General features: G+C 37.5%; 1 protein-coding gene across 9 annotated transcripts; it reads right to left on the bottom strand.

Annotated features, from left to right (window-relative positions):
- Nucleotides 1-750: 750 nt before the first annotated feature.
- Nucleotides 751-25,789, bottom strand: rcor3 (REST corepressor 3). Of its 9 annotated transcripts, none has more exons than XM_062971738.1 (13): nucleotides 25,588-25,789; nucleotides 20,380-20,436; nucleotides 16,562-16,639; nucleotides 15,208-15,260; nucleotides 14,261-14,422; nucleotides 13,043-13,167; nucleotides 11,507-11,585; nucleotides 9,760-9,978; nucleotides 7,739-7,837; nucleotides 6,562-6,619; nucleotides 5,705-5,752; nucleotides 3,982-4,220; nucleotides 751-3,480 (listed from the first exon to the last, which is right to left on the bottom strand). In XM_062971738.1, the coding sequence occupies exons 1-13, from the start codon at nucleotides 25,787-25,789 to the stop codon at nucleotides 3,136-3,138; spliced, it is 1,764 nt and encodes a 587-aa protein (XP_062827808.1). In that variant the 3' UTR covers nucleotides 751-3,135. The 9 variants fall into 9 exon arrangements, with proteins under 9 accessions (XP_062827808.1, XP_062827833.1, XP_062827814.1 ...); XM_062971763.1 differs by having other exon boundaries at nucleotides 4,206-4,220; XM_062971744.1 differs by having other exon boundaries at nucleotides 7,760-7,837.
- Nucleotides 25,790-25,837: the final 48 nt, after the last annotated feature.

Genomic DNA, 25,837 nt, shown 5'->3' with positions numbered 1-25,837 from the left:
GTGCATGTTGAAGTTATCTACAGAATATAGGAGTATCTAGCATCTTTTTGGGTGGGGGGGATTTTTAAGACAACATAAATTGGGAGGACCCCAAAATATTTGTGTGGAGCAGAAGAAGGGTGAAAATGGTGTGCATGGTAGGTGGCTAGAAAGCAATGTGACCTCCCACTTTTCACTCTTGGTCTAGAACTCCATGATTATTATGCTCAGTTCAGTAGATTCTCTTCTTCAAAGTATCAATTGAAGCATAGACAACAATTCTGAAATGCATTCATCCACCTTCTATGTAAATAATCATGTAATTCTGTTGTCACCCATTGGTACAAATGCCTTCCTTGTCAAGCTCTGGCTTCGGATGTATTTCAAGTATTCTTTATTGCTGTTCTTGATGCTATATGATGCTTGATTGTTAGTCTTGAGCATACATGCAAATTCTGTTGACACGTGTGTTAAGCATTATATAAGTACAGTGTAATGGATTCAACTTACCCCACCTTAGCCATTAAGTGATCCTGTATTTGTATTATCTTCTTTAAAAGATTTTAAATTTTTCAAAAAGAAGGAATAGGATATATGTTACCTACCAAAACTGTAGTGTTCCATGATTTTAAATTTGCATATTACTAAAAAGGTAACTAACTAAAAATTCCAATTTAAAATAAGGCAGAACAATCGACTCCTCCCCCAGCCCTTTTCCCCAACCAGAACATTGTCCCAAATATACACACAGGCTTTTAAAATGGCCATTCATTAAAAGTTTTTATATTTCTTTATTATAACTGAAAAACTGTACATAAAAGGAGCTGTAAAGTTACATTTGTCAAAACCAATGTAAGAAATATTTTCTCTGCCCAACTTAAAGGGAGTGCAACATTTTACATTTCATAAAGTGACAAAAAGTAAACTAAAATGAATAGAATTTTGGTTTGTATCAACAGTACAAAGTCAAGCTGGATTTTTTAATAGTATGGCAAAAAAGGAAACCCCTTTCAAATGAAAAATCATATAGTTTTATTTCTAATCTTTAAAAAAATATAAATGAATTTAGAAGAGAATCACAGTATACGGGCTCTAAACGTTTTAAACCATTACAAGGTACATAAAAATAGACACAGATTCCTTGGAAACTTTAATTCTTTGATTAAGCAGCAAGCATATCACTCTTCCAGGCAAAAACACTGCTTAACACAACCCCCTACCCAAAACAGGACGTGCAAGCTGTATGCACATAATCTGGAAAGCACACAATTTTTTAAAAGGACAACATTTTGCTATGTACATATTCAGTACTACGAATGCTAAACATTTCGTTACTCTGTGGCATAGCGTATGTAAAGCAATATTACACTACATACCTATCTCACCCAAAAACACAACTGCCCAGTTACAGTTTGATAGTCTAAAATTGCCATCTGCATGGCAGCACTCAACCTTCTGTATACGGAAGTTCTAGCGACAAGAGACAAGACAAAAAGTTAGCAAAAAAGGACAATACAGTCACTGGGAGACCTGATCTACATACTTAAATACTGAAAATGCATCGTTAATAGTTTGGTATTTAAAGAGTTATGCCAAAATGTACAAACAGGTTTGAGAGGATGGATAAATTCAGAGAGTTAATGATGACCTTAGAACCAAAGTTCTAATGTCATGAAGTACCAAGAATTCTGGCAAATGACAGCATTGCATTTCTTCCTGTGAAAAACCAGTATCTAAAATCAAATATCGCGACTAGAGTACAAAAGGACATTGAATGCAATATACTACAAATTAAAGGAAAATCTATTGAAATAAGATTTCTTTTTTAAATTAAAAATTGAAAGTCAATGGCAAATTCCATTTAATGGATAAATCTAAAAGTTGTAACACTCAAAACTGTGAAATGCAGTACATAAAAGGTTGGTACAACTTTGCTGCACATGAAATCACCTTAAACTCTGGATGTTAAAACACCACTATTTTGTAGAAAGTGGAGAAGTCAGCTGGGCAATAAAGAAGAAATGCACATGTTATCATGGAGGCAGAAGGCTTCAATAGCTTTGCATTTCTTACCCAAAATGAAGCTAAGCAACCCAATGCCGAGATGCAATTCTGTTTCCTGATTTAAGTAAAGCATGATTTGGTATCTGTTTTATAATACCAAATAAAAAAGGGTAAAGGAGGGATGCACTGGCAAAGAACACCAAAAACAGCCTAAGACAGCCTGAGAACGAAACAATGTTATTCTTAACATTTGACTGTTTCCACAATGATGTTGCATCTGTAGAATTCATCAGGCCACTCCTTGCTAATCTTTATTGCCAGATATTAGGTAATATAATAAAATTTCAGATAAAAAGTTATACTACAAATATTATTTAAAAAAAGACGGCAATGACAATTTTGGTAGCCACATGGTAGCAGAGATTGTTACTGGTTTTAAGTTTTCTTTGTTGAACATAAAAGCAATGATGCTGGCTCATCCACTGCTTAACACAGATCTTGCACTGGCAAATCATGCTTTCAGTATCAGAAGACAAGAAATATAGGTTTAAGTTATTTTGTACCATAGTTTTGCAAATCTTCAATGAGACGTTTCCTACAGGTATACTGAAGGGAAACAATTTATAAAGAAATCTAGAAAATACAAGCCTAAAAAATGTATGATTAGATCATCTGTCAAAATCTGAATGGCAGGTTTATAATGCTTGTGCTCCTAACATAGGAAAATGTAAAAATAATTTCCCCAATATATCAGGTTTACACAGCCCACTTCAAAACTGAAGTTTAAACTCCTACCCTCTCCAGATGGATGGTTTCCATGTAGCTGAATATAAAGAATTTTATAAAATAAATAAGAGTAAAAATCAGTTGAAGTCTTAGTGCATGGAGTTTTTTCTTTTCTAAAGACATTAGCTGTGCCAAAAAGGCTAACATCATAGACATGGTTTTGCTGTAACAATCTACTGCATGGAAGTTTCTTTCATACAGATAGCCATTCATTAATTTCTCTTTTGTGTAAGACTGCCCTTTTGTGTAAGACTGGCTTAAATACTATGAAAAGGCTTTCTTTCCCTCCCCTCCCTGCTTCATTATCTCAGGAAAAACAGACACTGATAACATTTTGCTGTTTGTCATAGTTCCTGCCTTACGTCTTTAGTGCAGAGGGGACTGTGATTCTGTCTGGATTCCAATAAGCGATGGTGGCTGTGGGCCGCCGGTGGAAGATAATGCTGGTCTTGGGTTTAGACGAGGCGGCATGGAATTAGCTGGGCGGATAAGCGGAGGAGGGGGTTGGTTGAGCGTTGGCCGTGGCTGAATAAACCGAGCCTGTTGCTGAAGAGGCGGAGGCTGACGATGGAGAGCTGGAGCTGCTGGGAGGGTGGGACGAAGTAACGGAGGAGGCTGGTTCAATGTTGTTACAGGGGTTGCTGGTGTTGGAGCAGGTGGCTGGACAGGCGGAGAAGGCCCTAGGCACTGAGGGGTCGGTGGGACCGGGGCCTATAAATGAAAATGATGCAGATATGTAAAAGCAGCCACCCTGTTGCTTCATGCAGTTTGGGCTGTCATCGCCTCCAGAATGAAGGAAACACAGTTAGTTTATCCACACTGGCAGCCATGAAACTCTTCCTCAAAAATAAACATTTCTAGTAGCTTAATAACGGAAGAGAAATATTAAGTACTTTAAAAAGAAAAGCAAAAGTTAAAAAAGTTTTTTAAAAAATCAGCATTACTTAATTGTATGTTTCTTCAAATTAGTTCTGTCACAAAACTGTGGTAAGAGAGAGGGGCAGGCCAGTTTTTAAAACTTTCTGTTACCACAAGCCCCTTTGAATGAATGGGGCATGGTCAGTAGATAGCTCTAAGTACCAAGATACAATAAGCTTCCTCAGCTGGTGGCTCAGCATTCCACTTCAAGTTAAATATTACATTTTATGATAATGAAGTTTAATGCCATTCCTGAACTCATGCTTACTTAAGATCAGGTACATAAAAACACACCTCATCTTCTTCATCAGTGCTCTTTCCTGATGGCACATTAGTATTTTTTGTGTCCTCCCCTAAAGCAGAGGCATCACCATTAGAAGCCAGGGTTCCTTGTTCTGCTTCCCACTCCTGCAATACCTCCTCTAAGTTAAACCGACGCCTGTAGTTTACAAAGAAGTTCTTCACTTGACCAACAGTCTTGTTGCCAATTACATCAGCAATAGCTTGAAAATCTTTACCATATTTGCGGACACCTAAAAAGGCAAAGCAAATACACCTATGAAGGTTCAGGTCAATAGCAGAAATTGGTATGATGCATATACGCAGAGATGCCTCTGTGGCTAATCCACCCTAGAGTTTACAGAATATCAACTACTTGACACCATGATCAAATGGAGCCTGGACAAAACAAAAGAAAATCTCAAGAGAAACTTTGAAGTCGAATTCTAGCTATGAATGCATGGGTAACAATAGTTTCTTTTCCTTGAAATCTGCATGCTGTTTCTAAATGAGAATGGATTTTTACAAGAAATGCAAGATAATTGGATATTTTTATTCCTGTTATGGATTCCAGCTTACTTTTGTTTCTTTTTTAGAAGAACACTCAGGATATTGCTCTTGAGCTCCAAATTCTACAGATTTAGGTTTTGTTTAAGAGTATATACGTTTAACTAAACTCATTAACAAAACAGCAATGTTCTTCAGGAATGGATATAGAACATATGAACAATTAAAGAAATCAGAATCCAGAATTCCCACAAAATATCCAAACTATGAAATTCCCCTATGAATGCAAGACATATGCCCAAATTGTTTTGAAATTGGACCACAAAATAAATATTTACGTAATTACTCTCCCACTCCTTTGTTAACACTAAAACCGAGGCCTATTATCTTTTTATGCCATCTAATTATGCTTATAGTCTGAATAACAAGAACCCATTCTAAAAAAAGAACAGGGCTCAAAGCTTACTAAGAGATTCTGCTTTCCTTCTTTTTTCCCAGATGAACACTGATTTTGAAAAATTCAGTTGATTCCCCATCTCTCTACATTCTGGTCAACTGTGCCTTATGAACTATTGGTTTTTAGAGGAATATCTAGAAAAATAAAAGTTGGGAACGTACCTTGATAAAGTAATCACTCTATTTTAGTATATAAGTCTGTCTCTGTGTTATGGAATGTTATAATTTGTAAACTAAACCAAAGATTGTTTGCACCAGCACTGAATTAGAATTAAGTCACAAAGTGGTTTTTGCCCTCCTTAATCATCATGCTCAAAATGTGTTAAGTTCTCTAATTAAATTTACTTTTCTACTCCTACACACATCTAACTCTATCCAGTTTAGATAACTGTTACAAATTCTGTGTGTAGTTGCTTTTGAAGTCTGTTTAGACAATTCAGTTGGCCGAAGGAGCTGCAGCCAGGTTAACCATGGCTGGTTACATGCAAGATATGTGTTACACTGTGTCTCACTTCTCTCTCTATTTGTGTTCTTTTTCTCACCTTTTCTTCTTAATATTGTGCAATTGACTGAATTTGCCAGTGGGCCTGCTAATTGTCCTATTATACAATGCGGAATACACAGTGGCTATTTCTGCAATCCCAGCGAACAAAGTAGCAAACTGGCACTAGCAAATATTACATAGTTAAATTTTTAGAACTTTGCTTATAAAATGAATGCATCCATTGTATAATGACCAACAAGGTAAGACCATAAGGCATAAAATAATGTATACCTGAATGTGATACCAACAGGATTCCAGCCACTGGGTTTGCACAAGCTCCTGTTGGCAGAGTGTACTGCTACATTATGCAATAGGTATATAAAACTATACTAAATAATTTCACACTGAAATCAGTTTCTATCTCAAATCTAATATTGGCTTTCTTACTTGCCTTACAAAATTGATAAATAGCTATCTATCTGCTTCTTTGTGCATGTGAAAGAGCATCATTTTAGGACTGTAAGATACAAGTTTATTTTCTGTGACAGCCCATTTTATTTGCATTCATATACACAAACATACATACAGTCATCACTCTACACTTTAACTTAACTTTTATTACTGAAGGATTTGATTAAAAATATTTTCTCTAGGACTCTCGGTCCTCAACTGTGACTCTAGGGTCAGCTTCCTCCAGTCAAGCTGAAGGATGTAGAGATTTCTAAAGAGAAGACCTCTCTAGAAATCTCTATAGCATCCAGTAGATGTTGACAACAGAGTCATGCTGGAAAATGTAGAAATTCCTGGGGAGGTGTTCTGTCAGTGGAAAATATTACCAACTTTCTTTATTCACTTTTTTTACTTTCACCTTGATCCTGTGCCCCTAATCCCAGAGAATGTGGAGGGCTGACTGTATATATAGAGAGGATTTCTATGTTTGAATTTCCCCCCCGATATGCCTATCCATTGGTATTTTGATAAATCACAGAGCAGACAACATTCTTCTCAATGCGCTTCGAAAGTTGTCATGCTATGATCTAGATATCATGTTTCTTCTAAATAGAAAAGATGGCAATATATAAATTCTTTAAGTACTATTTCAGTTTTTAAAATACTCTAGCCAAGAAATAATAAGAAGGTTAGCATACCTTGAACTGCAAGAAGCTGTTCTTCTGTTGTCCAACGAGCATTGATTTTTTGATTTGACTATTAAGGAAGACAGAAAGACAGAAATAAAAGATCAACCTTTCTGAGAACTACAACAGAAAATTTAAGCCAAAACCACCAAGTTACAATTCTAATCAGAATTTACATTCTATACTACAGCAGCTTTTTTTCACGAGGGAACTGGTGAGAGTTACCAATCAGGAACAGAAATGTGTTTTATAATGAGTTACATTATTGATGCAAAAATATAAGGCTGTCTTCACTGACTCACAATTACTGTCCATGGTTTTGGACAGAATCTTTCCCAGTCCTAAGTGAAGATGCCAGGAAAGGAACTCAGGATCCTTTGCATATAAAAAAATAAATTTTGTTACTAAACAAGGGACTTTTCTCCTATGTGAGGAAGTACTATATTATTTTCAATACAAAAATATTAATTTTATACATTTCACATGCTGGCATGATATACAGGCAGTCCCCAGGTTACAAACAAGATAACTTTTATCGGTTTGTTCTTAAATTGAATTTGTATGTAAGTCAGAAAAAATGGGTTGTCGTGGAAATGAGGATTGATGTTAAGGCTTCAGTGGAGACCCCTTTTCTCTGTGATAAACTCTTACAAGAGGTAATTTCCCTTTCGAGGGGTAGATTTGTCTCATTCCAATTTGTAACTAGGAGTCATATGTAGGTCAGATGTTTCTAACTTGGTGTCTGTCTGTATTTCAATACTGAAGAGAATTAGACAGCTTGTTCCTCACAGGGACTGGCATACACACTTGGAATTTTAAAGTGGAGTTAATTACTGCAATCACAAGCAGGAGAATAAATGGAAGTAATACTTTCCAAAGGTTTAAAATTCATCTTGTTTTAAGCCATGTTTAGATTATGTACCTTCTTCCACATGACAGTGACTAAATCTTGCTTTGGCATTCATTCCTCATATTATTTATGCCCAATATTGTTAATTCAGGCTACAAAGTACAAAATCAATGCATTTAAATTTCAAACAGTATATATTCCAGTCCTGGTAAATTTCATATTACCTTTAATAATGTTGAAGGACATCACAGATTAGAATAACTTTGGAATGTATTACAATGTCATGGTAAACAATAGGCAACTTTGCTTCCACCAAACAGTACACTTCTGAAAATTCACCTGCATTTCCCATTTACTTGCCTCAAGAGGTTTGAATTCTTCTATCCCACCTTCAATTTTCTGCTTAAGTGCACTATTAACTTGTTTAGCATTCTGAACCTTGTGCAAGAAACAAGAAATTAGGAATAAAAATTAGCTTACAAAAATGATATATGTTAAGTGACTGGCTGGTAAGACAAACCAAACTCTCCGAGGTGAGAGAACACTTCTGAAGAGATCAACTCTGTGAAAGTTGAATATCCACCTGCTTCCACAGGCTATGTACAAGATGAAGTCATATATAGTCATTCTGCACCAATACCACTGATTTGCCCTCCAAGGAGGCTTGAAGAGGAGTCAAAGTGGTCTGGCTCACCAAGTAATTTGGCTATCGTCCTCCATGGCCAAAGATAGGTATAAACAGATAGCTTATGAAACCATATGAAGTGGACCAATCTGGTAAAGGCCAGTCTGGAAGGCAACTTCCCACTGAAGAGCCTTAAGATAGGAAGCCCTATTATGCCTCACATGCAGTGCAAAAGTCTGGCAAAAAGGCACAAGTTAACTGCATTGTCTACATTTCAGCAGAGGAGGCAATACACTGACCGTCAGTGAATGGGATCTTCTTACCACCAATCAGACACATCTTGAAGAAAAGTATTTGGGGCCACAAGTCCTCAGAGTTGAAAAGATGAATAAATGAATGCCAAATGACAAAACACTGAAGCTTCCTAACGACAGGCACATGGCTTATACTCATGTGGCCTAGTGTGCAGGGTTACTGTCAAAACACAGCTTCAAAAGGCCTGCTATGTGTGAGTCACTGAGACTACAAAGAAGAAACATCATTACTAGCAACTTGGCAAATGCTTACAAGTTTTAGCCTCTTGGTTAGAAGGTGGAGGCAACATCCTCATATATTTATCCAGGGGTAGGCAGCTTTCACAAGTCTGGGGAGGCATTCCCATTCTAAATCTGCAAGCAGCATCACTGTATTGCTAACTTTTTGACTTGCAATTTGGCACTGCAGCAGTGAGATAAGGAGGGCTTCCTCTTGAATTATGCCATTTGGCTTTTAAAGAGGATGTAAACTCCACACATACCTTGTTTACAAACAGAATCATGTTCAGAGAAGTGTAAATCTACTTGGAAACAAACAGCATGGGAAAAGCATGTCCCACTTAAAAATAATACAATTTTTTTAAACGATAGTGCTTTCTTCTTGTCACTGGGTTTAAGCAATGACAATGGAAGACACTTAGGGATTCAGGAGACCAGAGGGCTGTATGCAAACCATGTATTTCTCTCAGAAGAATGAAAATCTGGGCCATTTGCCTGAGCTAGGAAAAGTGTTTTGGACACCAACCATATTTTCTGTGAATTTCTGGTTATTAAGGACTATGGAATGAGACCCTCTACCTCCATCTTAGTTCCTTGTGATTTTTAGCATGCCTGTGCTATTTGGATTTAGAACTTCAATAGATCTGGAAATTACAAATACATAACTAGCCGCCTTGAATCCCTATGGGGAGAAAGGCAGGATAGAAATAAAGTAAATAAATAACTGCTAGAGAACTGAAATTACAAATGTAATGATAAAACTTCAAAATTAGAACTAGTACTCAGGATTGCCTCCCAATCTCATGATAAAATTATATGCATTAACTATATTTTAAATGGTCTCTTCCTATAATTCCAAGGGAATGTTAAAAATGATCAAAAGCTAAAATTCAATGAAGACCTTCAAAACAACATTTAGTTATATTCATTCCTTCCTCAAAATTGGTACTAATATAAATCTATAAGCTATCAGGAAAACCAATGGTCTTGCTAAATTCTCAGCTTACATCTTTCCAGAAGTGCTTTAGGATTCTGTTTGTGTTACTTTTAGTAACAAGAGTTGCCCTCATTAGCCAAAAAATTAACTTACAATCACACTTTAATTGAATTGTTTCAGCGTATCTATATTACTGAACAAAGCACACAGAAATAGGAAGTCAGAAATCTAAAAACAGGTATGAAAAAACACCTGATTGAAATACCTGACGCTTCAGCGATATCAACTCCATATCCAACTGCCTAAGAAGTGTATTTGCTGCATTGGGACTACAAGAAACTGCTACTACATCTTCTTGCGTTAAGTACATGCCTTTGGGAGGACGACATTTAGAACGTTGGGAGTGATGACGATGTTGTAAACTCTGATACTCTCTTCTGCCCAATCCTATTTTGCTAGTTTGAACAGGTTGCTCATTAGTCCCCTAAAGTGTTCAAAAATAAGAAAAATTAAACACCAGAGATGTAAAAAAATAACATAAAAAGGAGTATTAGTTCTTGTAGCTCAAAAATAAACATTAGAATTTAGTATGAATTCAGTTTAAATCTGAAAGTTGCACACTAACTTTACAAATCTCTGATCAGAATCCCTCTTAATGTACAGATAGCCTTGTATCAGATGGGGTTAAGATAGGATTGACCTAAGCCAGATATAGCAAACCTATAGGACTTCAGATGTTATTGGAACTCCAATTTATTTATTTATTTATTTATTTATTTACAGTATTTATATTCCGCCCTTCTCACCCCGAAGGGGACTCAGGGCGGATCACATTATAACACACATAGGGCAAACATTCAATGCCCATAAACACATCAAACAGAGACTGAGAGACACACGCAGAGGCAAGTTAACGTTCTTCTGAGGGGATGTTCGATTCTGGCCACAGGGGGGAGCAGCTGCTTCATCATCCACACTGACGGCACTTCCTCATTCCAGGTCGTAAATTAGTTATTCTTGCCTCCCCACTTTTATTAGTGGTACCTTATCTCCTACTTGAAGATGCAACTATCTTTTGGGTTGCTAGGTCAGCAACGAGCAGGGGCTATTTTTTTTTATTTTTAATTGACGGGTGCTCACCCCGCCACGGGCTGGCCTCGAACTCATGACCTCATGGTCAGAGTGATTTAAGGCAGCTGCTCAACAGCTGCGCCACAGCCCGGCCCCCAATTTAGTCAACTTTCAACCTGACAAGCAGTGAGGGTGATCACCCTCACTGCTTGTAAGGTTGATAGTAATTCATAAACATCTGGAGAACTGCAGGTTCCTCATATCTCGGCTAGGCAGTGAAGTCCAACAGTTCTAATGACCGGGAGTGGCTACTCCCATATGAGAAAAGAACATGACTATTCTTCTGCCAGATTTTGTTCATAAGCAAAGACAACTGGAAGTTATAATACACAAGACATTAAAATGTAGTATGCTTCTAATCTTTTCTTTTAAAAAAAGTCAGTACGTATTTAAGAGCTGCATCTGCATCATGCTCAGATAGCTTATGCAGAGGCTAAAAACACACCATGTAGTTTATCACTAAAAAAACTAAGTAGAAACAATGATGGATAAGGAATACCTGGCAAAAATCTTCTAAACTAGATGGCTCGATAGTACTCCAAGTTTCCTTAGTTCTTCTAAGTTTCAACCTCGTAATTCTTTCCCCTTAACTTCTATCACTGTAACCAAAGATTAGGTAACTGCAAAATCTCTAGGGGAGTTTTCTGTTCTTAGAACCCCATGAAGGGCAACCAAAAACACCATGCAAAATCAACAACAGCAACAAAAGAGAGATTATTACTGTTCTTAAAAAACATTTAGAAAAAGGTAAACAGTGCAGGAGGTCCCTGCACCAGGAAAAATAATTCATCCAATTCCCTTTTTGGCTAGAAAAGGGGCAGTCTGCAGAGGGGTGAGAAAAAAGCAAATAATTTGAGTAGTCTACTTTAAGTTTTCATTACCTCTTTTTTAGTTTCCTTCTTGGGATCATAATCACTATCATTTCCATCCATTGGATGTGAATCCTCCACATCATCGTCACTGAAGACAGAAATTGATTAGTGAACTTGCTTCTTTTCCTTTCATTTTATCTTTGACTGCCAAAGTAACCATTGCATTTTTGCATATTTTTCATACTAACAACTCACAACATGCAACTAGCAAAAAGAGAAAGAGACTCTTACAAAATCAACCCATTTAATGATTTTCAAAGATGAATTCAAGAAACATTAGAATTCCACATATGAATAATATGTGTATCAAATTTAATTGCAAGTAAAAGAAATGATAACATACCCAAATTCAAGATGTATTAAAACATTCCCTTTAATACACATTTATTAAAATAAATTAACACCCCCCCCCCAAGCCAGTCCATTTTTTTTAAAAAAAGAAACCTTTTTTGGGGAGATCTTGTGGGTTTGAGGAGCTTCTAGAGGAATTTCCAAAGGCTGCACTTAGGGGTCCCATATGTTGCATGCCCACCCCAGCTGAGACCTTGAATTATTAGCCTTGACTCATTCCCAGTCTAATCCAATAAACATGGCAGGGAAGGGCTATTGCTTCTACACAATCATATCCAGCAAAAGGGTTTAGGAGAAAGAACAAGAACTTCTGCCATCCAAATTATGTAATGGCAGCTTTTTTGTTTCTACGCTATGAGCTTGGCAGTAGAAGAGGCTTCAGATGTCCAGTGTTTTATAGTTTTAATGGTTTCAGTCTACAGTTATATGCTATTTTAGTTATGTGATGTATTTTGCACATGTGTGAGGCATTGAATTTTGCCATTTATTATGCTGTAAATCGCTTTGAACCCCCCCCCCCCCCCCCCGGCCAGGGGATGAGAAAGGTGGTACAGAAAGATAACTAAAGTCCCAATTCAATTAAAAAGGGGAGTACAGTAATAGCTTGGAAAGGAAATATTGGTCATCATATTCCACCACTATATATAGAAGCAACTGTGCATAAACATACTGTGGAGGAGCTGTCAACCACTGTGTGCTGGTGTATTTAAATAAGCTATAATGTGAATCACCTAGAAATATTTTTACACAGAAGTTTTTTTCCTGAGTCAATAGGACATCATTATGAAAATACTAGATATAACATCCCAAAGATTTCTCCCCTTTCTTCAGAAGTTCAGAATCTTCAGGCCATCTATTTTGTACAGTTAATGTAGTGTGAATTTATGAGTATGTTTGTGAAGGATGGAGACAGAGATTCCTTCAATTTCTACATGCTGTATCTGGCGAGTTTTTGTGTATGTGTGCATAATGTTATCAATAGGAAAAGCCAACAAAATTGACTGTTACTATAATTTTGCTAAATCAAACTGATGAAGTGTAAGGTTTCTTTCTAATGTACCAACAATCTGCCACTAGCCTAGAAGTAGCAGGAAAGTAACAGCACAGAATAATATACAGAGCAAAAGAAAACAGACACAAGAATTTCTATGTATCAACAAACTAGTATTTTAAAGAAGATACAGTGTTTCTTACCTGTCACCTTGATTATTTCTATTAGCCAGTTTCCTAGCCTGGCGGTCCATTAAACTTGTCCTAGAACGGGTTTTCTTCCAGGAGTAGTAATATTTTACTAGGCTTGCAATAGTCTTGTCTGGAAGCTAAAACATTCCAACACAATACGTAGACACTGGTTATAAATTCTATGAATGAAATATGGTAGAACTTTAGTATTTTCTCCATTTATACTGAAGTGCATCAAAGATTTAAGCTCCTAGAACAAGACCATAAACTGTGTTGCTGTGAGTTTTCTGGGCTGTATGACCATGTTCCAGAAGCATACTCTCATGAGTTTCACCTACATCTAAGGCAGGCATCCTGAGAGGTAGTAAGGTCTCTGAGGTCCTCTGAGGATGCCTGCCATAGATGTGGGTGAAACGTCAGGAGAGAATGCTTCTGGAACATGGCCATACAGCCCAGAAAACTCACAGCAATCCAGTGATTCTGGCCATGAAAATCTTCAACAACATAAAGACCATAAACGCTTGTTTTGTAAAAAAGCTGGAGCTCTAACTTTAAAAAATGTCAGAAAAAATACAAAGCCATCTTGAATCCCACTTATGAGGGAAAGATGCATATAAATAAAGTGACTGGCTAATCTGAAATTAAAATGTGTTAAATTACAATAATCATGCACTTTCCAGTACAAATAAAAGTTCATATTTTAGAACATAACATGCATTTTAAAAGCATCACTGTTGCCATAATTTCTTTCAAATTATAAATACTGCTGTTTCCAATAAATAAAAAATGCACATACCAAGGAGTACAAGGAAAAATAGGGGAGGACAGAAAGACAAATATATCAAAGCTGCAAAACCAAGCTTTATAATATCTGTTTCAGACACAGCTATTACATCACTCAAATGAATAACATACTGAAGTAATTTGATTATTCAAAACAGATTGAAAGTGCTGCTCCTATAAAAATAGAGTGAACAGGAAGATGCACATCATACCAAAAACACCTCCTTAGTGAGTTTGAACACTTTCTCTTGCTTCTATTTATCACTAAACCTCCTAAAAGCAGTTTATCTCTTAAGCATGAATCCCACATGCATACATGCATTGTGTTCACGAAGAAGCAAAATTTTCATGTTAGTGCCATGAGAGTAGAAACAATGTTACTGCAACACAGTAGTCAACTTAGTGATTAGCTGAAGCAAAGCAACAGTAATACTAATATTTTGTTACCATTTGTTGGATTCTGTGAAAGCTTTTTCCATGGAAACTGAAGGCTTGCTCAAAGAGGACTTTATCTTCAACTGTCCACTCATCCGGAAAAGGGGTAAAATTTGGGAGATCTGCAAGGGACTTCTCAATGTTGTGCTTATGCCAGAATAACATACCAAGTGCCTTGAATAATTTAAAAAGAATTTCACATTTTTATCATGATGCACCTTAGGCTATTACAGTTTTAGTATATAAATTGGAAGATGCACAGTTACAGCACATATATTTCTCAAAAGCAATGTTCTTTTAGGCCATTATACTGACATTGAACTCACTTTATATTTACCACCCCTCATAATGTTATTATTAACAACACTAATTTATTTCAAAATAAGATATGACCCTATTCTACTATCTCAATCCAAAGACTCAATAGCTTCTCTGTAGGAGACATTGCCAGCAGGCTGTTGATTAGTATAAATATTAGCATTTGACAGGAAAAACCCATGTGAAAATAACTGTACTGGTTCCCACACTATCTTGCGCATGAAATTCAAAGAGCTGGTTTAGATATATAAAATCCAAAACAATCTGGAACTGAAATAGGCTAGGACTACTTATTATTGTGTCAAGCTCCTCACCCAAAATTCTATAACTTCTTCAGCTGCTTCTAGAAGAAGTCAGATGCCACTTGAGGCCCTTAATCCTGAATTCTGTCTGTAAGATAGGACAATTACTCAGTTCCATTTTCCTTACAGATATTACTCTTTTTGGGAGACTTTTTAAAGAGAATGGGGATTAACCTGACTCTGTGCTTTTATGGACAAATTATTAAAATATATGATTCATCTAATTATTTTAACATTGATATATAATTTTATTACACTACAGACTACTTTGGGCACCCTTTGGACAAAAAAAATGTGTTATGTGAATAAGTGTTTTCTACTACCTTATTTAACTCTTACCTGTTCCACATTGTAGCCATGTTTTTCTTTTGCTATTGCAATGTATTCATCCACTGTGTAACAAAAGAATGCCAAAGTTAATGTTCCCATAGACTTATAGTAGAAGACTGATTTAGGATAATAGATGCTCTTTGCCAGAGAGCACATCATTCTCATTTCTTAAGACACAAATAAACTACGATGAAATAAACTATAACATCTATATTCATCCACTCTAATATATTCTGCAATGATGTAAATAAGATTACTGAAAAGAACAAAATCCAGACATTCTTGAGGAAAAAATGTTTTGGACCAATGTTGTTATCCTGTATAGAATTAGGTTTATTAGTTCAAGTGAAGCAACTGTATATAGTGGCACTAAAACATGTCAAAACTTGTATACAGGGGTCTTGGGCCCAGAGAATCTCTCTTTAGCTACCAGAACTGGGAATGATTAATTATAGGGCCAAAGCGTTCATATTATAACAAAATTTGAGCACACATTTGTGAGTATAAAGAACTCTGAAGACATTAGAAAAAGCACAATTCTGGATTGCAATACATTTTGGTTTAATCCAGCAGTACTCTGCAGCAGCACTATTTATTGCTAGTTACTATGCTGTTTCTTTGTTTTAGCACTTTTCTTAATGTAACCAAATCTCTATGTAAATGCTAATAGTATTGATAGTGCTGTAAACTTGTAATATAAATTCACCTGTTAAATGCAGACTGGACTATTTATCAACGAAATCTGACATTTGTGCTCTAAAAGGTTTTTTTTTTAAAGGCAAATCCTAGAGTATGCTTGAAAATTCACAATTAGTAACATGCAATTAATAACATATACGTAAGCCATGTTTTTTTAAAAATGTGGGAAGTGCTGTAACTAGATCTTTAATAGTAACTTTTCTAGATCTTTTCACAGCAACTTCAGGAAACATGATGTATATAAAGCATTAAAGAGTTATTTTATATATTTTAATACTGCTATAAAATTTCATGTGGAAAACTAAAGTGAAATCCATGCACAGATTGTAGTATAGGATAATTAATTTTGTATGACTGGTCATAGCTCATTTATACTTTGCATATTCACATTTGAGTCAAAACCTGCAGACGTGAACAAGCATTCTGTTATGAACCACATATGTATTTCACATTAATACAAGGATAGTATTAATGGCACTGCAGACTGCTAGGCCACACCTCCCATCATGTCATCTTTGACCATGATAGTTCGAGCTGATGGACTTTAGGGGGCAACACACTGAGCATCTCAACTATTTTGTATGCAATAACTCTGTAACATGTAACAAAGTTATCATAGACAGCAGTTTTCAGAATTTTACTTAATTCATTGTAAAAAACTTACGTTTGGCATCGGAAATACTATGATATGGAGACCATACAAGCATCCCTCCATTGTCTTTATCTGTGTATTTTGTAGCTCCTAGGAAAAATAATTTGTTTAATGTTTTAGAGAACTTAATTAACAGACATAAACATAGGCGCATACGAGAAAAACAACATCCAGTTCACTGATCTTTATTTTAGTATTAAAGCAAAATCACTCTATATCTTCTTGGACATGAAAAGTCAAGGCAGAGATAGACTGGAAATCTGGTTCAAGTAAAGATAAAGGTTTCCCCTGACATTCAGTCCAGTCGTTTCTGACTCTGGGGGTTAGTGCTCATCTCCATTTCTAAGCCGAAGAGCCGGCGTTGTCCGTAGACACCTCCAAGGTCATGTGGCCAGCATGACTGCATGGAACGCCGTTACCTTCCAGCCGGAGCGGTACCTATTCATCTACTCACATTGGCATGTTTTCGAACTGCTAGGTTGGCAGAAGCTGGAGCTAACAATGGGCGCTCATTCTGCTCTCCGGGTTTGAACCTGGGACCTTTCGGTCTGCAAGTTCAGCAGCTCAACACTTTAACACACTGAGCCACCGGAGGCTCCCAGTTCAAGTAGTACATGCTTGAATATGCACAAAGATCTCATTTGGAGGTAATGAGTGACACTGTGAGAACAGCAGCTTTACTTTCCTATGGTAAGGAACCTTAATTCAGCTGAGCTACTCCTATGTGCTGAGGCCTCCTACTTAGAAAAATGCAGTTAATTCTCACCTATATCAAGAAAATATGTCTTGAGGATCAACTCTGCCCTCATGGCAATGAAAGCATAGCACACTGAACAATATGCATATGCTAGGGTACATAAAATAGTTACAGTTCATTCCTCAGTAATAAACTAAACATGTTTTGTAATTGTGGTCAAACCTACTTAGCCCTGCAAATGTAATGCTACAACCAACTTTTTTTAAAACAAGGGACAACACTGCACAATTCTCACATTTTCTTGTGAGGTTACTACTGGGTACCCTATAAAGCATTTCTACGCACACTATTCAAAACTGCATGGAATACATGCAAATAAGAATAGGGAAAGATCTACAAGTAGAAAGACTGGAAACGAAACATACTGTGAAAAAATGTGAAACTCTATCTCTGTGCAGATTGACCTTACTTCTGGGGGAGAGAGAACTACTATTAGCTTTCCTCAACATTAACAGATATGATATAATGTGAAATATCAGCATGACACTTTTTATTTAAAGGAAAAATTTTTAACACATATTTTTCCCAATACAAAGAACAATGAACAGATAGTAAATGCATATCATGCAAATCATCCTACTATAATTAACTGAGCTGTTAATTGTCATATACTCTTGCATAAGTCTAGGAATTTTAATAATAAAATCATCCCTATCCTCACCGCAAAAGACCTGGTTCAATTAGAGTACCATACCTTAATTTTTATCAAAAAGGAACCATCCCCTTCTCTAAGTAGAGTGGCGAAAAGCAAGAGCTTTATCCATTCATGGGAGAGGAGGGCTGCATTGGTGCTCCCCTCTTTATGGAATGACACTTGACTTACCCATGGGTCATACCAAAATCTGTAATTTTGGTTTGATATTTTTGACTGAAATTTCGAATCTTATACATGAGTATATAGGTTAAATAAAGAGAGAAGATGGATAAAATAACTTAAGAGTTCAAATTCAGGCTAACATTGGTAAAGCTAAAAAGTATTACAAACTTCTGTCTGCCTCAAAGACCAAGACTAAGCATGATAGCTACTAGAATGTTTCAAGATGTTACTCTGCTAATATACAGGGCACAGGCTACATTTTCCATTGTCAAAAATGTCAAAAATTCTGTTATCAAAAGATAACAGAAAAGTATCGAAAAGTCTAATTTTTGGTCAGACACAAATGGAAAAGCTTGGATCAGATATTTGGTCAGGATAATAGATATTTGGTATCTGGTGTGTGTGTGCCTGTGTGGATGGGGCAGAGGTTGATACATATTAGAGTGAGATACTTCTCTTTTGATTTTGTTGACTCTATTAGTCAACAAAATCTGAAGGTCATCAAATCAATTATTATTTCTTTAAAGATGTTAACAACTTTGGAACAAGAGACTCAAAACAGCAGCTCTTAAAAATTAAAGACAAGAAACCTTTTGAAGTGGTACTGTAGATTACTTTTCAGATGGTCTGTTCTTAACAGAAAACCAGTGAAAAGCATGGTATAATATTCATTTTCAAATCTGAATAGGCTTTCATGGTCCTGGAAGAACGCTAGAGAAGTCATTCCTATCAAGAAGGATGAGAAACTATCAAAAAGATTGCCCTTCTTGGTTGCTATATCTTATGCACAGTTTTCTCAAATAATTGTCTCTCAAGAGTTTCCAGAACATAAAGTACCAAAGTTAGGTAATTATGATATAGTATTTCATGCTGTGTTCATTATCAATCTCGTTGGTGAACTGCCTGTATAAAAATGGATTCTGCCACCAAAATATTTATGTCACTGAACAAGTGAGAAGAACATCTATGAAGAAGCCTGACAGCCCCTGATTCTCCACAAAAACACAGAAAACGAAACGGTTGGGAGTTTGTTCATCATGATAGAGCAACAGAATTTGCTCAGTGTCCCCTCTTACCAAGAGAACAAACAAGTCTACAGAGTAAAATTTAACAGAGAGAAAGAACAGTATTTTGACTGAAATGATTCCTTTTACTCAACAGTTGGTTTCACACCAGTAACTTTTAGAGCATTTTCTGTTCACATTAAATATGTGAAACCACAGAAGAGATTTTTTTTCATCAAAACAGAAAGCGAACCCAGTAAGTCAAATCATTTCTTACTAGTAACATTTGACAGAATGATGAAAGATGATACATCAAGATGTGTAACATTAAAAAATTCAAAAATAATCAGATATATTACTGTCAAGATCACTCTAATGTTTTACAATACACACATAATCAACAAAGCTTGAAAGATGAATAAAGATTCTATAAAGATTTTTTAAACTAGTTTGATTCACCATTAAAGCCTATATTAAAAATTTGATAACAGTTCTTAAAAATATGTTTCTCATCCAAGACTTCACAAAATCATAATAGAGCCAGATCTCCATTGAGGAGAACTTCAACTTCAAGAGAGGGGCATCATTTTGGTAACAGAAATTCACAGACATATGGGATACAGGTATAGACAATAAGAGAACCAAGAATGCTTCCTTGTGGCCACAGCTAAAATATGAATGTTTTGGGGGAAAATGTCCTGCTATGTACATACAAATCCAGACTGACAAGTGAGTGTCTAGGACTAATATTTTGTATGTTCATTCACCACAAGATTAACAGATGCATCATGAATTATACAATAAAAATCAGATAGCCAAGATGTAAACATTCTGCAAAGTCCTGAGTATGCAAAAAAAAAAATCCTGACTATATCCCAACCAAATTACTACAGATATCATACAAGTGTGGGTGCAGTACATTTTTAAACCCTCATTTTTTCTACCAAAAATATGGAACTCCTCCTTAAATATGAGGCCTCTTTCCTCCAGTTGCATAAAACAAATGCTTGCCCTATAAATCTTTAATGACTATGAATAAGCATACAAAGCAAGGAGTGAAGGGAGAAAAAGAAAATCTCACACTTTTAACCTTCACAAATGCAAGTTTCCTCTGACCTTATGTGCATACACAGACATACATAAATCCAAATGAATACATTCATTCACATTCTTACAATAATCACAACATGTAATAAGCTATCATTTTTTTAAAAAAAAAAATTGAAAGATATGTATCTAAAAAGAGATTTACCAGGATCAAAGTCTGGGATGCGAGCTTGATAGTCTGCTCCGACTCTCATTCCTACATCTGCAATGGAAGGAAATATAAATGCATCATTAGGAGGGGAGGGATGCCTTTTCTTTCAATACCAAAAGTGTGATCTTTCAACAAAATCACTGTGTTGAATATGATTGTAAAGCATCACAACCAACCCGATTTTAAAGTAATATAGCAGGGAAATTTGCTGTTCTGAAAGCTTCAAACCCTTTAGTCTTTGAGTAAATATGATTAGAGAGAAACAGAGAAGAAATAAAGAAAAAACTCCCCCATTCACCTCATATACACTGGAAAAAGAAAATGTGACTTCCCCTTCACACTCCAGGTAGCCAATTGTTTTCCAAATAAGGAACCATTATTTTACAATGTTTTTTAATATATAAAAACAATCTGCACATTCCTAGACCTTTCACTGTACCATACTAGCACTGTACTGTGTTACGTGAGTGCATGCACTCTGGTGCACCTCCACCAAATAAAAAAGCCAGACAGAAAAAAATAGAAAGCGCTGCACTTTCACAGACAGACCAGACAGAAAGACCTGCATGCAAACACCATTCAGGGCAATCCCTTCAGATGTGCAAAGTAATAGGTTCCTCGGCCAGGTTTGGGCAGCGAAGGGTGTACCATTTCCACAATCCCAAATGCCCCTCACACAGACCCAACTAGGCAGCACCACCATTCAAAAGACCTCTGCAATGCTGGTAGGCACTGATGTAAGGGGTCTTATGGACCATTAAATAACCAGAACCACAGTGCTGAACCTAATTTTCTCCTTATACAGTATTGGAATCCAACCAGTCTACCAAAGTCTTTGAATTAAAGTGTTGGCCTATTACATGGGATTGCCAAAACCATTAAAATACTAAAATCACAGTGTTTAACCTGATCTTCTCTTTATATGGGTTTCCAGCCAGCAAACTTACCAAAGTCTTTGAATTGAAAAGTCTTGGTCTACTATGTGAGGTTGCCAGAACCAAGAAATAATATAACCAGAATCATATTGTTTATTTAACCTGCTCTAAAAATCTTGGTCTATTATAAGGAGCTGCCAGAACCATTAAAATACAATCAGAATAACAGTATTGAACCCAATCTTCTTTATATTTGGGATTCTAACCAACATACCAGTCTTTGCATTAAAGTTTTGGGCGGTCAGAACCATTAAAAATAACCAGAATCGTCATGTTTAACCTGCTCTTCTCTTCATATGGGATTTCAGCATTTGAATATAATGGACACAGATTATTAATATTAAGATTAAACGTAACCAGAATCACAGTGTTGAACCAGATTATATGGGATTCCAACTAGTCTACCAAAGTCTTTGTATTAAAATCTTGGTCTATTACATGGGGTTGCCAGAACCATTAAAATATACCAAAACCACAGTGTTTAACCTGATCTCTTTATAGGGGATTCTCAGTCAGCAAACCTACCAAAGTATTTGAATTAAAAGGTCTGTCTTACAGATAAATATACTGTATCAGGCCCCCACATACCTCAAAGGCAGATCCTAGGGTGTAGATAGTATAATAAACAGAATCACCATGTTTAACCTGTACTTCTCTTTATATGGGATTTCAGCCTTTGAATAAAATATAATATATAGTATTAGGACCCCCCTCCAAAGGCAAAGCCATCCTGGGTTTGAGCTGCAGGCGCATTAAAACATACAGCCCAAAATGGACACATATTAATGTTGATAATAATAATAACTTTATTTTTGTATCCTGTTCCATCTTCCCAAAAGGACTTGGAGTGGCTCACATGGGGACCAAGCCCAGTAATCTATACATGTAATAAAAGTGAAAATCTGTATGTGTGCATGTGGCATGGATGTCTGCTCACACAGCCTCCAGCCTCCAGAAACAGGCTATTGTTCCCAGTGCTGTGGAGCCACCGAGTCACTCTGGACATTGCACGTTACAGCAACCACATCCCAGTGTTCCTTTCTCTCTCTATTTGCATCACCCCGCCCACTGCCTCTCTCTTAATCCTATCCTACCCTTTCCTACAGCACACAGCAAACAGAGGAATTGATCAATAACTGAACATACTAGAGAGGTTTGAGGAGAATTCACCATGATTTATAAGAGTTGAAGGGACTGGGATGTATAGTTCACCTGCAATCTAAGAGCACTCTGAACCCCACCAACGATGGATCTGGATCAAACTTGGCACACAGACTCAATGCTGCCAACTTGAAGTCATTGACCTTGGCATCACTGAGGTATAGTTCACCTGTATTCAGAGAACACTGAATCTGACAAGTAATGGATCTGGACCAAACTTGGCACACAGATTCAAAAAGGCCAACTGGGAATACTGGCAGAGTTTGAGGAGGATTGACCCAAGAGTTTTGGGAATTGCAGTTCACCCACATCCTTATACATTTTCTAATGGGAGCATTCATAAAAAAACAACAGGAAAGAGCTTTTTCCTAAGACACAATGTAACATATGACCAAACTGAGAATACCTGACATCCAAAAACAAACAAGGCCCTTTTCAAATAACCCGGGCATTGCTGGGTACCCAAGCTAGTACACAATAAAATACAACAACATAGATACATTTAAAACATGTAAATATATAAAATAATAAGTCATATAAAATACAATAAAAACTTACTCAGAGCCGATAACCAACTGCCAGGGGCAGTGAGAGTATTCAAAATTGTAGGCAAGGCAATAAAATTATATATGTGCAATATCTTGCAAACTCTAATGAAATGGGTCAAAAAAGGTACAGTAGCTGGGTATAGGTGGAGGTAAAGGACACGGTCAATTTGTGCCAAATTAGCCAAATACACATTGAAATAACCAAGTTTTCGCCACAATTATGCCAGTGGAGATGTTTTAATAGGAGAGTTGTCCAATCTCTATAATTCACTCCCGTGAACAACCTGGCTGCCCCATGTAGAGTGTGTTTCAGTAATCCAATCTGGAGGTAAGTAAGGCATGGACCACCGTGGCCAAGTCAGACTTCTCGAGGTATGGTCGCAGTTGGTGCACAAGCTTTAACTGTGCAAAGGCTCTTCCGGCCACCACCGACACCTGGGCTTCAAGTGTCAGAGCTGAGTCCAGGAGGACACCCAAATTGCAGACTTGCGACTTCAGGGGTTACCCCATCAAGCGCAGGTTGCTACCCAATACCCCGATTGGCCACATGACTGATCAGGAGGACCTCTGTCTTGTCTGGATTAAGTTTCAGCTTGTTAGCACTCATCCAGTCCAACACAATGGCCAGGCACTGGTCCAGGACACAAGGGGCTTCCTTGGAGCTAGGTGGAAAGGACTAGTAGAGTTGACTGTCATCTGCATAGAGGTGGCACCCAACTCCAAAACTCCAGATGGCCTCACCCAGTGGTTTTATGTAGATGTTAAAAAGCATGGGAGATAGAATGGAATCAGGGGTTCGAGCAGGTGTCTCTCAGCTTTACCAACAGAGTGCAGCCCTCTTGGAAGGAGATGAGCCACTGCAAAGCAGTGCCCCCAATACCCATTCTGGAGAGCTGCCCCAGGATGCCCCATGGTCGATAGTATTGAAAGCCGCTGAGATGTCCAGGAGAATCAACTGGGACACATTCTCCCTATCAGGTTCTCTGCGGAAGTCATCCACGGAAGCATCTTAACAGTCCACATCCTCTGCTTTTAACTGGATTATATGAGTCTACACTGCCATATAATCCAGTTGAAAGCAGATAATCTTAATTTTATATGGCAGCATAGAAGGGGCCCCAGTCAGTAAGCCTACCAAAGTCTTTGAATTAAAAGGGCTGTGTTATAGATAACATATTGTTTCAGGCCCACAGTTACCTCAAAGGCAAATCCTGGGTTATAGATAATGTAATATCAGGTCCATAGACACCTCTAAGGCAAATCCTGGGTGATAAATAATATATCAGGTCCATAGGCCCACAGACACCTTGAAGGCAAATCCTGGGTTATAGATAATATATTGTATGAGGCTCACAGACACCTCGAAAGTAAAGTCTGGGTTATATATAGTATATTGTATGGGGCTCACAGATATCGCCAAGGAAAATCCTAGGCTATAGATAATATAATATCAGGTCCACAGATACCTCGAAGGGAAATCCTGGATTATAGGTAATATAATATCAGGTCCATAGACATCTCAAAGGCAAATCCTGGGTTATAGATAACTTAATATCAGGTTCATAGGCACCTCAAAGGAAAATCCTAGGTTATAGACAATATATTATTGGGTCCACAGACTCCTCGAAGGCAAAATCTGGGTTATAGATAATACAGTAGAGTCTCACTTATCCAAGCTAAACGGGCTGGCAGAAGCTTGGATAAGCGAATATCTTGGATAATGAGGGATTAAGGAAAAGCCTATTAAACATCAAATTAGGTTATGATTTTACAAATTAAGCGCCAAAACATCATGTTATACAACAAATTTGACAGAAAAAGTAGTTCAATACGCAGTAATGTTGTAATTACTGTATTTACGAATTTAGCACCAAAATATCATGATATATTTAAAACATTGACTACAAAAATGGCTTGAATAATTCAGAAGCTTGGATAAGCGAGGCTTGGATAAGTGAGACTCTACTGTATATTGTATGAGGCCCACAGACACCCAAAGGGAAACTCCTGGGTTATCGATAATATATTGTATGAGGCCCAGAGACATCTCGAAGGCAAAGCCTGGGTTACAGATAGTATAATATATTGTATGAGGGTCACAGACACCTCGAAGGCAAGGCCTGGGTATTAGATAATATAATATCAGATTCATAGACACCTTAAAGGTAAATCCTGGTTATAGATAATATAATATATTGTATGAGGCCCACAGACACCTCGAAGGCAAAGCCTGGGTTATAGATAATATAATATCAGGTCCAGAGACACCTCAAAGGCAAATCCTGAGTTATAGATAATATATTATATTGTACGAGGCCCACAGACACCTCGAAGCAAAATCCATCCCGCGTTTGAGGCTGACACGTGTGGCCAGGGTGCCAAAAAGCATCTCCCTCTTCACCTGATGATGGATGGATAGAGAGGTGGGCGAGCTGCCGGGGGCGCGCGCACTCGGGGGAGAGCCAAGCGAGGCGCGCACCCGCATCGCCCCTTCCCTCTTGGTCACGGCTAGGCCCAACCCGACCCTGTGAGGGAAAAGGCAAGAGAGGGAGCCACACCGTGCTCGTCGCCGCTGTCACCGCCTCCTCCTCCGCCGCCGCCGCCACCACCAGCGCCGCCGCCAGCTTCAGGCTCGGAGAAGTGCCCGTTGGAACCAGGGCTGCCTGCGCCTCCGCCTCCTCCGTTCTTGGCGCCGTTGGGGCCTGCCCTGCTCTTGGCGGCCCCCAGCAGCTCGGCTCCCTTCTCCATCATGCCCGGCATGACGGCGGCTGAGGCAGGCCTTGGAGGGAGGGAGGGAGGCGGCAGCGG

Source organism: Anolis carolinensis, chromosome 1, assembly GCF_035594765.1.
Source record: "Anolis carolinensis isolate JA03-04 chromosome 1, rAnoCar3.1.pri, whole genome shotgun sequence".
Lineage (NCBI taxonomy): Eukaryota > Metazoa > Chordata > Lepidosauria > Squamata > Dactyloidae > Anolis > Anolis carolinensis.
This window is presented reverse-complemented; position numbering and strand designations above follow the sequence as displayed.

Bases quoted from the DNA above. Each gene is read 5' to 3' on its own strand.
- rcor3 (XM_062971738.1), bottom strand. From the start codon at position 25,789: ATGCCGGGCATGATGGAGAAGGGAGCCGAGCTGCTGGGGGCCGCCAAG. The intron at 13,168-14,260 runs GTAACAAAATAT...GGAATGTTTTAG, and splicing joins TTCACAGAATCCAACAAATG to CTTCCAGACAAGACTATTGC. The intron at 4,221-5,704 runs GTATACATTATT...TTGCCTTTTTAG, and splicing joins CCTGTTGGTATCACATTCAG to GTGTCCGCAAATATGGTAAA.